The following is a 13,424-nucleotide window of genomic DNA, read 5'->3' on the forward strand; positions in this document are numbered from 1 at the left end:
TCTGCTGTCCCTCTCCATGTCCTCCTCCTTCTTTTTCTATATGAACAGAGTCAGTAAACACTAACTCTGTCCATTCACATAACTGAAACATTGTAACCTCCTGTGATTACGATGACTCGGTTTATAAACGGAGAGTCTTCTCGCCATTCATTTTCAGTGCAGCTGAGGCTGCAGAGAAAGAAACTGGGGAATCTCTATCCTCGGTCTCTTTCTCTGTCTGAAGAGGGAGATATCAGGGGTGTATTAAGACCCCTGATATCTCACCAAAGCCCCCCAACAGGGCTGATTAAAAAAAAAAGTATTGCAATAAATAAAAAATTGTAAAAAAAATAATAAACACACACACTGTGAACCCCCCCCCCCCCCTTAAAAAACAAACAAAAAAAAAACACTGTAACGTGACATTAAAAAAAAAAGTATCGGTAATCGGTGAGTACTTGAAAAAAGAATTGGTACTTTTATCAGTCTTAAAAAAGTGGTATCAGGACAACCCTAATCATAACCTCCCAGCATTGGTGTCCGTGAGCCTCTGTATTGGAGTCATTGCAATAATAGCCCCTCAGCATTGTGCCAATGAGTGCAATAATAACCCTCAACATTGATGTCACTGTGACCCACGATAAATGCTTAGTGGTCCCCGCTCAGGCTAACAAGGTTGGAAGATTTAGATGCCGCTGACTAGTGAGGGCACGGGCTGGGGAGAGGTTCATTCAGAGCCAGATCATGCTGCAGAAATAGGAAGAGATAGCCGGCCGCCGCAAACCTTACCCGGCCAGAGCAGTTAGCAGGTAAAAACAGCCTCAGGTCGATTCATCCAAGCCTGGCCTCCCGAGGAGAAACATGTTGGGGACATAGTTTGGATGAATCAAGCTGAGGCCGCTTTGACCTGCTAACTGCTCAGGCTTTTTGAGGTATGCGGCAGCCAGGCTATTTCTTCCTATTTCTACATTGGTGTCAGTGGACGTAATAAAATCCCCCATCATTGGTGTCGGTGAGGTATAAGATATGCATATTTAAATCCAAGGTCACAATGCAATTAAAGTCATACCTGCAGTTCAACTCGAATTGCTTTGACGTGGTGAGGGGTTTTTATGTCTGTTATAATGAGCAAGCAACCTGTTGTTTTCAGCCCAAGATGAGGCTGGCACAAGGGACACTTAAACATTTCCCCTCTTGTGCCAACATGTACTGGCAGGCAATACAAGCCTGAACTTTTATACAGTGTTTGGAACAATCTAATGCTTTTAGCTAACTTCACCAAAAAGGATAACGGGAAGAGAGGACGGTATGTCTGTTTTTTTTTTTATACAGTGTATATAAATGAACTTGCTGAAAGCCGTGGGATGGGTGAGATACACCGAAGTGTCACTGCTTGAACGATATAGGAAACATTAGACACTGAATTTATAATGTAACAGCTTGGAGCTTGTTCTTTTCGCCTGTGAAGTGCTGAGACAGCTGCCTTGTATGGGTGGAGCAATGAGCAGAACAAGTCATAGGTTATTGGGGAGGCAGAACTTTATCTCACCTCTGTGTTCTCCTTGAGTGTTGTGTGCAGTGCTCTGTACAATGACTGTTTACTGATCATCAGTTTAACAATCTCTTGGCTAACCATGCTGTATTTGGTAAGCCCTGCTTTTAAGGATAAGGAACAATGTCTTTTTTTTTTTTTTTCTTTAAAAGGCACATAAAGATGAATTTCCTTCTGGTTGCTCATGGGGATACACTGTCTTAATTTATTGCATGTGTCAGCCTCTCATTCAAAATATGATGCCTGAAGATGAATAAGCAGTGCTGGCAAGAGTATTAGAACACTCTTTGATTAAAATACGATTTTTTGTTTTTTTCTAGGTCCCTGCCTCAAGAAGACCAAGTGGCAGAATACCAGCTTAACATTCACAGCCTCTTGCACTGGTGCTCCTGCATTCTGATTTTCAGGATCACAGTAAACTCTGAATGACTGTTCATAGAGCATTCTGATAAAGCTGCTTGTTTTTGTAGATACATTTTTTTTATTTTTTATTATTGCATCTCTATACTGTACCTGTTTTTTCTTTGCTGCTGTGAAACCCTTTTTTATTGAAACTGGAGGCCTTAGAAGTGGCTCCTTCTTTCCTCAAGATCTCTCTGATTTTTACGTGATGGTTCCGGAGCGTGATGTTAGGCCCAATAGTTTGTGATGTCATCCCTGACCCCACCCTGCGAGGGCAACTGCTCAACACCCAGATTTTTTGTTGGTGCCCGAGATGATGAGACAGACTTCCTGGAATCAAACATGAATCCTGACGAGGTTGATTTCTATGAAGAAGAGGAAGATGAGGATGAGGAGGATGCGGTAAGGAATGCAATACTTTTTATTATCTAAACATGAGAGAGACTTTGTTATTGCAACTATGTCCAAACAGGGGTGAACTGACGATTTGGCCCTGGGCCACTAGGGGGCCCCATCAGGGTTGCCAGCCTCAGTAAAACCAGGGACAGTATGTAAAAATCAGTGTTCTGTTTTTTTTTTTTTTTTTACATCTGTCTCTGAAATGTCCCTTACCGACATCCTTTTGGTCTAAAAATCCTGAGATTATAGCTGCCCCACCTCTCAAGTACCTTGTCAGCCAATAGAAACATGTCTGTGTATACTGTTTGTACATGTATGTGTATACTGTGTGATTGTATACTGTGTTTGTGTATACTGTGTGGCTCCATAATCTCCTATTGCCCGGGGGCCCCATGAGTTGTCAGTCCGCTCCGTGTCCAAAAAAAAAAAATATATATTTTACTTAAACGAGTTTTAAATCACATTTATGGACCCATTGCAAGCAGGAAAGGAGATGAATAGAAGATATTTAACACTGAGAATGACATATCAGGAGGCAATATTGTTCTTTCCACAGGTTACTTTCTGTTCAGTAATCCCATAAAATCTGTTGTTTTGTTGCCTCTTTTGTCTTCATCATTAATTTTTTTTTATTCTTAACCAGTTGCCGACCGCCGCACGACGATGTACGTCGACAGCATGGCACGGGCAGGCATATTGGCGTACATGTACGTCCCTTGCCTCCCGCGGGTCGGGGGCCCGATCGGGCCCCCGCCCGGTGCCTGCGGCGGTCGGTTTTCGTCCGGGACGAGGGGGCAGCCATTCATTCATGGCCACCCCCACGCGATCGCTCCCGACGAATAGGAATCCCCCGTGACATCACTTCCTCTCCTGTAATGTAAACACAGGAGAGGAAGTGATGTATTCTCTCCTCCGTGTCGGTATTTTTCGTTCCGACACGGAGGAGAGCGGATCGGTGAGTTGCACCAACACTCTACACACACAGTAGAACATGCCAGGCACACTCACACCCCCCCTTTACCCCCCGATCACCCCCCCAATTACCCCTGCCCCCCAGTCACAGTGACACCAATGTCATTTTTTTTTTTTTGCATTGGTGTCATTTGTGACTGTAATAACTGTTAGGGCAGTTAGGGTTAGCCCCCTTTAGTTCTAATGTACCCCCCTAACCCCCCAAATAAAGGTTTAACCCCGTGATCACCCCCCGTCGCCAGTGTCACTAAGGCTGGGTTCACATTGCAGCGGTTTATGAGAACGAATGTGATTCGCACCGCACTGCAGTGCAAATCACATCCGATCTCTGTGCGATTCGAGTTCAGCCATTCGCCGCACCCGCCACACCCGCCGCACCCGCCGCAAATTCGCACGGGACCCTTTTTTTGGCCCGCAGCAGAATCGGATCGCATGGGTGTTCACACCATGCGATCCGAGTTTGCAGATCGCACTGCGATATGCGAACTGATCTGGGGGTGTCAGTAACATTTCACTGACACTCCCAGCAGTTCGCATAGGGCAGTGTGAACTGCCGCCGGGAGGCATGCGATGCGGGAACCCGCCGCGGATTCGCGGCTTTTCCGCATCGCTCCAGTGTGAACCCAGCCTAATAAGCGATCATTTTTCTGATCGCCGTATTAGTGTCACAGGTGACGCTAGTTAGGCAGGTAGGTATTTAGGTTCGCCGCAGCTTTTTATAGCGCCAGGGACCCCCATATACTACCGCATAAAGCCCCCTGATTGCCCCCTAGTTAACCCTTTCACCAGTGATCACCATATAACTGTTACAGGTGACGCTGGTTGGTTAGTTATTTTTTTATAGTTTCAGGGCACCCGCCATTTATTACCTAATAAAGGTTTAACCCCCTGATCACCCGGCGGGTGTCATTTGTGACTAATAACTGTTAGGGCAGTTAGAGTTAGCCCCCTTTAGTTCTAAGGTACCCCCCTAACCCCCCCAATAAAGGTTTAACCCCGTGATCACCCCCCGTCGCCAGTGTCACTAAGGCTGGGTTCACATTGCAGCGGTTTATGAGAACGGATGTGATTCGCACCGCACTGCAGTGCAAATCACATCCGATCTCTGTGCGATTCGAGTTCAGCTATACAGATAGTATGGCTGAATTCGTGTCGCACCCGCCGCAAACTCGCACGGGACCCTTTTTTTGGTCCGCAGCAGAATCGGATCGCATGGGTGTTCACACCATGCGATCCAAGTTTGCAGATCGCACTGCGATATGCGAACTGATTTGGGGGTGTCATTAACATTTCACTGACACTCCCAGCAGTTCGCATAGGGCAGTGTGAACTGCCGCCGGGAGGCATGCGATGCGGGAACCCGCCGCGCATTCGTGGCGTTCCCGCATCGCTCCAGTGTGAACCCAGCCTAATAAGCAATCGTTTTTCTGATCGCTGTATTAGTGTCACAGGTGACGCTAGTTAGGCAGGTAGGTATTTAGGTTCGCCGCAGCTTTTTATAGCGCCAGGGACCCCCATATACTACCGCATAATGCCCCCTGATTGCCCCCTAGTTAACCCTTTCACCAGTGATCACCATATAACTGTTACAGGTGACGCTGGTTGGTTAGTTATTTTTTTATAGTTTCAGGGCACCCGCCATTTATTACCTAGTCTCACTAGTGTACCCCTAAATTTAGGGGTGTCTACTTTCCAAAATGGGGTCATTTGGGGGGGGTTTGTGCCATCTTGGCATTTTATGGCCTTCAAAACTGTAACGCCCTTAGAAAGCCTGAAGGCGGTGCTTGGTTTTCGGGGCCCCGTACGCGGCTAGGCTCCCAAAAAGTCCCACATATGTGGTATCCCCGTACTCAGGAGAAGCAGCAGAATTTATTTTGGGGTGTCATTTCACATATGCCCATGGCATGCATTAGCAATATATCATTTAGTGACAACTTTGTGAAAAAAAAAAAAAAAAAAAAAAAGTTTGTAATTTTCCCGCAACTTGTGGCAAAATATAAAATATTCCATGGACTCAACATGCCTCTCAGCAAATAGCTTGGGGTGTCTACTTTCTAAAATGGGGTCATTTGTGGGGGTTTTGTGCCATCTTGGCATTTTATGGCCTTCAAAACTGTAATAGGTAGTGAGAAGTGAACTCAAAAATTTACGCCCTTAGAAAGCCTGAAGGCGGTGCTTGGTTTTCGGGGCCCCGTACGCGGCTAGGCTCCCAAAAAGTCCCACATATGTGGTATCCCCGTACTCAGGAGAAGCAGCAGAATTTATTTTGGGGTGTCATTTCACATATGCCCATGGCATGCATGAGCAATATATCATTTAGTGACAACTTTGTGAAAAAAAAAAAAAAAAAAAAAGTTTGTAATTTTCCCGCAACTTGTGGCAAAATATAAAATATTCCATGGACTCAACATGCCTCTCAGCAAATAGCTTGGGGTGTCTACTTTCTAAAATGGGGTCATTTGTGGGGGTTTTGTGCCATCTTGGCATTTTATGGCCTTCAAAACTGTAATAGGTAGTGAGAAGTGAACTCAAAAATTTACGCCCTTAGAAAGCCTGAAGGCGGTGCTTGGTTTTCGGGGCCCCGTACGCGGCTAGGCTCCCAAAAAGTCCCACATATGTGGTATCCCCGTACTCAGGAGAAGCAGCAGAATTTATTTTGGGGTGTCATTTCACATATGCCCATAGCATGTGTGAGCAATATATCATTTAGTGACAACTTTGTGTAAAAAAAAAAAAAAAAAAATTTTTTTTTGTCATTATTCAATCGCTTGAGGCAAAAAAATAAAATATTCAATGGGCTCAACATGCCTCTTATCAATTTCCTTAGGGGGTCTACTTTCCAAAATGGGGTCATTTGGGGGGGTTTTGTACTGCCCTGCCAATTTAGCACCTCAAGAAATGAGATAGGCAGTCGTAAACTAAAAGCTGTGTAAATTCCAGAAAACGTACCTTAGTTTGTAGATGTGACAACTTTTGCGCAAACCAATAAATATACAATTATTGACTTTTTTTTTACCAAAGACATGTGGCTGAATACATTTTGGCCTAAATGTATGACTAAAATTGAGTTTATTGGATTTTTCTAATAACAAAAAGTAGAAAATATCATTTTTTTTCAAAATTTGCGGTCTTTTTACGTTTATATCGCAAAAAATAAAAATCGCAGAGGCAATCAAATACCATCAAAAGAAAGCTCTATTTGTGGGAAGAAAAGGACGCAAATTTTGTTTGGGTACAACATTGCATGACCGCGCAATTACCAGTTAAAGCAGCGCAGTGCCAAAGTGTAAAAAGACCTCTGGTCATTTACCAGCAAAATGGTCCGGTCTGAAAGTGGTTAAAGAGTTTTTTTTTTGTTTGTTTTTTAAATGACAACTCAAAATACCTTATTTACAGTGCCAGGTATTTCAATTTTTAAAAAACACAGCTACTGCACATTAGATCTCGGTGTAAGGAAGGGAATTACATATTTTTTTACCTATTATTTTAAACAGCTAGTGGCAGGAGGGGCGTGCAGTAGATGGCTAACACTGACACACTTAGCTGATGAGCAGAGAAGGAGGGGAAGAGACAAGAGCTGCGGATGATGGAGGCACATAAAGTGACCATGGTAATCGGGGATCAACAGCCATGATTTTCATGGTCAGTACACAGAGGGGGACACAGAAACTGGCAGGATCACACAGATTTTTTTATAGCTTACAGAGGGACAAATGACACGGCACAATCACTGTGCTGTATAACATGCTGTAAAGGATCAGAATTTTTTTTTTTTTTTCGGGTTAGTTACAACCACTTCAAGTAAGGCGCATGAACATTCCAAAAATAAAGAAAAACCCCAACACGGATCTCTGGCCTCTTTTTTGTCTTTAATGGCAACTTGCATAGAGCAATAGGCTGCTGGTCAAATTATAAAGTTGTACATTTCTGTAGCTGTATAGTATAATGTAATTTTTTTTGTTTTTGAAGTATAGAGGTCTTTTAATATGTTCATATTTCTTGCAAATTTAAATGTTTTGTCTAAAATAAACTTAAAGTTGTAAACCCAGAAATTTGTCCCACCTTGAATATACAGGGCATACCTTAAAGTGGTTGTAAACCCTTACAACCAACTTTGACCTACAGGTAAGCCTAGATTAAGGCTTACCTGTAGGTCAAAGAAATATCTCCTAAACCTACACGGTTTAGGAGATATTTGCCAAAAGATAGGTCATAGACAGCCGTGCGCTGGCGCACTGAGCGTGCTGCAGTCAACAGCGATATGCCGCGAGTGGCGGCTCCCGTGCGCATGCGCGGGAGTGACGTAATCGTGGCTTCGCCGAATTACAGCGGCGGAGCTGCGAGACCCACCGAGAAGATGGATTGGTCCGGACTACAGGGGACAGCAGTGAGTTTGCTGGCTCCTGTGTCAGGTAAGTGACACATAATGGACTATTATGCGATGCATAGTACTCCATTATGCTTTACCTTTGCAGGGAAAGAAAGAGGAAGTAAACTCATCAGGGTTTACTTCCTCTTTAAAATGGAAGTAAACCCTTCCAAACAACTTTGACCTACAGGTAAGCCTAGATTAAGGCTTACCTGTAGGTCCAAGTAATATCTCCTAAACCTATATGGTTTAGGAGATATTTGCCCGAAAATGGGCACCGCTGTCTACGGCGCATGCGCCGTAGACAGCGGCGCGCAGGCGCACTAAATGCGGCAAGTCCAAGAATGGATTTGCCAAATTTGTCTACTCCCGTGCGCATGCGCGGGAGTGACGTCATCGCGGCTCCGGCGAATGGCAGCGTCGGAGCTCCGAGACGCGACTCCCGTGCGCATGCGCGGGAGTGACGTCATCGCGGCTTCTCCGCTGTCATTCGTCGGAGCTGCGAGAGACGCCACAACCAAGATGGATGCGGCGGACTACAGGTGACAGCGGCGACTTCGCTGGCTCCTGTGTCAGGTAAGTGACACATAATGAGCTACTATGCGATGCATAGTAGTCCATTATGCTTTACCTTTGCAGGGAAAAAAAGAGGAAGTAAACCCATCAGGGTTTACTTCCTCTTTAAGGGGTCAATTGATAAACATTAAAAGTAGAGTTTTTTTTATTTATTTATTCTATTTAACTTTATTTCCTAGATCATGTTACTGTGTTTCCTCTATAAAGCCCAGGAATGCCTAAGTAAGGGCTGGCCTAAGCCGAAACAAGACACATATCCGGGTAACATTACTACAGCTATTGCACACCTCCCATCCCATTTGGAATGAAGTGTGTTGTCACTCAAGTGTCTGATCCACCTGTGGGGAAGATCAGGTTCTTAAGTGACAGTGCTCTCCAATCTGAGTGACCTGGAAGGGAGGGCATGTAATAGCTACATCACTGGCACCTGTGATCCACTGCTGCTTGGCATAGCCCACGACTCCAGCATTGCTGAGGTGTATAAGCTTGGTGCTGTTTATGCCATGCCTTAATCCTCAGCCCCATCAACCCAACATATTTGTGATGATAGAAGTGGTTTCATACTTAAAGCAAAACTTTACCCATAACAACTTGATAAAAAATGTTTTTCGTTAGCAAGAAACATACATTCCACATTAATAAATATGCTGCCACAATTGGTGTGTGCTGTAAACTGCCTCCAGCATTGTTCCTGTTTCTTCTTGCCGGACGCTACCATTTTGCTGAAGCCCATAGACCCTGACCGGCAGTTAAACATTAGGCTGTCAGCAGATCAGGCTCTAGTGATCAGCACAAGGCCAAAAATGGAGAGCAACGCATGTGCAGAGCAGGGTGAGACAGGGTGTTACTGGATTTTTGCATACCTATACCTGCAAAAGGGCCCAGGCTGAAGTGATCTAGCAGGACTTCTGACTAAAGTTCCACCTTAACTTGACTTACCAGAGATGAGACTTTTAGAAAACATGCATTACATGCGAGTCAACTAATTGGTAATTTTTTAAACTAAAAGCAGTTTTTTGTGGTCAGTCCTGAAAAATAAATTCAGTTCAGTTTTCTCTCCTAGGTAAGAATGGCGGCGGAGGGAGGGGCAAAACCAAAAATGAAAAATAAAATGTTAAATTAAAAGAAAAAATTGCATTTTATATTGAGGAAGGGACAGAGTGTGGGGAGGTAAAGTGACTCTGAGGAGTGAAGGTCTTCTTTCACTTAAAAATACATTTTAATTATGACTGTATTGTGACTGGAGGGTTCTCCTCGCTTCCTCTGCTCAGGAAAGCCTTTTTTTTACTGCGCAAGAAATAAAGGAGCCTCTGCAACACAGTCATTGACTGCAATTAAACCTGACAGCATATTCCATACATTGTGGAAGCTGAGAATTGCTGTAGTAGTCTCCTCTAAAACAACTGTCAACTACAGGGTCAACCCTTGCATATAGCCATGCAGTCTGTTTACCTAAAAAAATGAATTCCAGTATGGAGTTTTTATAGTTACATTGGTTCAGCTTGGACCAATGTAAGTATGCTTTTGCCCTACCTGTGAGATCCATGTGGAAGCTGAAAATCCCTGTAATATTTTCTGCTTCTACTGGTACTTCACACTGGTGCAGCTTTGGAATCGTACTACTTCAGTGAGATTTGCACTGCCGATTTCATTGCAGCTTGTGACTTAATTTAACAGAAGTCTATAACAAAAGTCTCAATGAAATCGGTGAAAAGTAGTACTGGAACCTTTTTCATAATCGTTGTAACATGAGTTGCGGCAATATGAATGGTTCCATTGCTGGCAATTAGGTGTGATTTGTCATGTGATTTGGAAATAAGGCTGCAACTAACGATTATTTTCATAATAGATTAGTTGCCCGATTATTGCTTCGATTAATCGGGTTAATCACCGTAAAAAAAAAAAAAAGTGGACCAAATTGACGTTCATTTTCAACCACAGTGACGTGAAAATTTGGAAATAGAAATCTTTCATTCAGCAAATGTACAAAGATTTTTCCTCTGAATATTGTCACCTGAAAATTGATCGGTGAGGCCAGCATAAGGCTCGGTACACACCTATGCAGTTTTTGCTTTTGATCTGTTTCTGCAGTACTTTTTGCTGTGCGTTTTTGATTTTTGCGCACGTGATTTTACTGTAATTTGCGTTCTTTGCATTTTTTTTTGGGGCAGATTAAAAAACACAAATTGCTGCAAAAACGCATTATTCTTTTCTGCAGCTTCTCCATTGAAGTATATTGAACCAAAAAAGCACCGTTTTGCGTTAAAAGTCCCTGACCCTTTCCAAATATGCAGCGGCTGAAAAAAGCACAGATATGAACGTGTCCCATAGGAAACCATGTAAATGAACTGTTTCTACAAAAAGCACCAACAAACATATAGACGTGAACCAGGCCTAAGCCCTTGTACACATGGTTAGAGAATCTGTCGGAATGAGTCTTATCGGTCTGTGTCGTCAGATAATCTGACTGTGTGTGGTATGCATCGGACTGATTCCGTCCGAATCTCTGTCCAACCCAATTTTCCAACATGTTGGAAATATTTCCCGACCAACTGGGCCGGACGGACCTACCTAGGTGGGCATGAAGCCATAGACTAACATGGACAGCCGTTTTTAAGCTGCAAAAAAAGCTCAAAAAAGTGGCTGTAAAAACGTCCGTGTGCATGAGGCCTTAAGCTGTAAAAAAAACCCAGGACCAGTGCGTTCCGTGGCGTGGAGCTAGAGCTGTAAAAACGCGAATCGCGGGAAAACGTGCAAAAACGCGCATAAACGCGCAACATATTTTCTTTGTTTTCTGAGTGCTATAGCCAAGAGATGTGTTTCTTAAAAAACGCTACTTAACGCTAACGCTAAAAAACGCGCAAAAACGCCAATGCAAAACGCTGTAAAAATCACGTTTTTAACAACAATTTTTCCAGGCATCGGAGCTAGCTTTGCAGCCAGTTTTTTTAAAACGTCCGTGTGCATGAGCACTCATGCAGAATGTACGCAGACCTATGTTGTTGTGAATATTGAGGGGATCTGCCCTTCCCAATGGGTGTGAAGATGTCTTTGTTAAAATAGATCAATTTTTCACCTTATGCTAGGAGCCTAGACACTACACTGAGAAAATTATTACTGTATGTATTTTATTTGGTAGAATGTGGAGGGATAAGAATTGCTGTCAGGTTTAATTGCAGTCAATGCCTCCGTTGCAGAGGCTCCATTTTTTTTTTCTTGTGTGGTTAAAAAAAATTCTTTCCTGAGGACAGGAAGTGAGGGGAAATCTCTCCAGCCACAGCAGAGACATAATTAAAATTTGAAGCTAAAGGAGAACTACAGGCAAATGTTTTTTCTTTCATTTGGATAGAGTAAGAGAGAGCTATATAACGCCTATCAGATTTCTTTTTTTTTTTTTTTTGGACCATCTGTGTTCCGTTTCATAGATTTCCCTTCTTTTCCTGTCCCATTTCCAAACAGGAAGTGAGAGGAAATCCCTGAAAATTCAGGGAATTCCTTGGGGACCCCCAGGTCACCAGACTAGTGTCCCCATTGAAGATTTCCCCTTTATTACTTTTCTGGGGACAACCCAAAATTGGGTTTTTCGTTTACTTTTACTTTCAATGATAATGGTAAATGGAACAGAGAGGATGAATCTCCTTAACGGGGGCACAGACAGCAATAGAAACTGATAGGGGTCCTAATCCATCTCCACTCTATCCAAAAAAAAAAAAAAAAATAATAATAATGTTTTGCCTTTTATTTGTACTTTAAAGCACACCTTTACTCCTTAGCCCTTGTACATACGGTCGGAGATTTCGACAACCAAATCCGTCGGATCTTGTCCGTCGGATCTTGTCCGAAACTGTTGCATACACACGGTCGGACTAAGTTGTCGAAAAATCCGATCATTCAGAACGTGATGACGTAATTTTGTTACGATGGGACTAGATTCAGGCTAGTAGCCAATAGCTTTGATGTAGGAATTTGATCTGAGCATGCGTGGCACTTGGTCCGATCAAAATTCTCTACACGTGATCGGAGTATGTCCGATCGGGCCAGTTGGTCGGGAAATATTTCCAACATGTTGGAAAATTGGGTCCGATGGATATTCCGATGGAATCAGTCCGATGCATGCCACACACAGTCGGATTATCCGACAACACGGTCCAATAGGACACATTCCGACGGATTCTCCGACCGTGTGTACAAGGGCTAAGAGTTACTTTACCTCCCTGCACTCTGTCCCTTGCTCAAAATGAAATGGCTTTTTTATTTATTTTTTTATTTTTTTGATGTGTTTACATTTTTTTTTTTTTCATTTTTGGTTTGGCTTCTCCCTCTGCCGCCATTCTCGCCTAGGTAAGAATAATGTGTTCTGGCTCCCTGGCTCCTGCAGACTCCTGGATAGCAGTTAAACACAACAGATGTTCTATCCTTTCCCCATTCTATCCAAAACTAAAATAAAATGCTTTAGGTGTATATAGACTTTAATAGAGAAGTGTGGACTTTTTTTTTTTTTTTGCAGAATTATACTTGCCAAGCTATATGCAGGTCCGATGTTGCATCTGTCCCCCACCGGCTCTAACGATGAGAACCGAGTGATTAAACACTTTTTAGTCACCGGCTCTCTGCCAGGATTCAAGCCGGAGTAAAAGTAAAAGTGTGGACACCCTGTGTTTTATGCTGTAGAGGCTGATCCCGGAGACAACTGGTAGATTCTTTTGGTGTATTCGTAGACTGGTGATCAATTGGATTATAATATCCACCCTATACCTACACCTGCTTCACCTTTACTTCCCTGCTGCACACCATCTTTATCCACAGGAGCTCCTCTGCCTGTTGGCTTTGCTCTGCATCAACTCGGCCTTTAAATTTCTGCACATAGAGCTTTGCCTCCAATGTGGATTCTTATCGATCTACGGCCAAGGATCTAACCCAGCATTATCTATCAGTTTTGATATCGAGCAGAATCCCTTCACTTCACCCACCTCATCTAGTTACTGATTAATTGGATTTTGAACCCCTGGATCTGTTAATTCCCCACAGACATTTTTTGTCACGTTTCTATTGTGGACTGGGACAGTTTGTCATCAATTTCATCAATCAGCAACATTCCCCTAATGGGGATCTAGGTGTGTGTGTAAATATGGAGGCATGAACATTGTGACTGCTAGTCTGATCTGTCAACGTTGT

At 43.3% G+C, this 13,424-nt stretch overlaps 1 protein-coding gene across 26 annotated transcripts in view; it reads left to right on the top strand.

Annotated features, from left to right (window-relative positions):
* Positions 1–13,424, top strand: part of PPIP5K1 (diphosphoinositol pentakisphosphate kinase 1) — a 332,491-nt gene that overhangs the window by 47,154 nt on the left and 271,913 nt on the right. For 25 of the 26 annotated variants that reach the window (XM_077473361.1, XM_077473337.1, XM_077473343.1 and 22 more), the window contains exon 2: positions 1,852–2,335. In XM_077473361.1, the coding sequence (XP_077329487.1) occupies positions 2,180–2,335 (156 nt within the window). In that variant the 5' untranslated portion in view covers positions 1,852–2,179. Of the gene's footprint in view, positions 1–1,510; positions 1,626–1,851; positions 2,336–13,424 lie in introns of those variants that run through there. The other variant, XM_077473339.1, reaches the window with a different exon arrangement.

Source organism: Lithobates pipiens, unplaced genomic scaffold (assembly GCF_037356315.1).
Source record: "Lithobates pipiens isolate NorthernLeopardFrog02 unplaced genomic scaffold, aLitPip1_a1.2 Scaffold_8, whole genome shotgun sequence".
Lineage (NCBI taxonomy): Eukaryota > Metazoa > Chordata > Amphibia > Anura > Ranidae > Lithobates > Lithobates pipiens.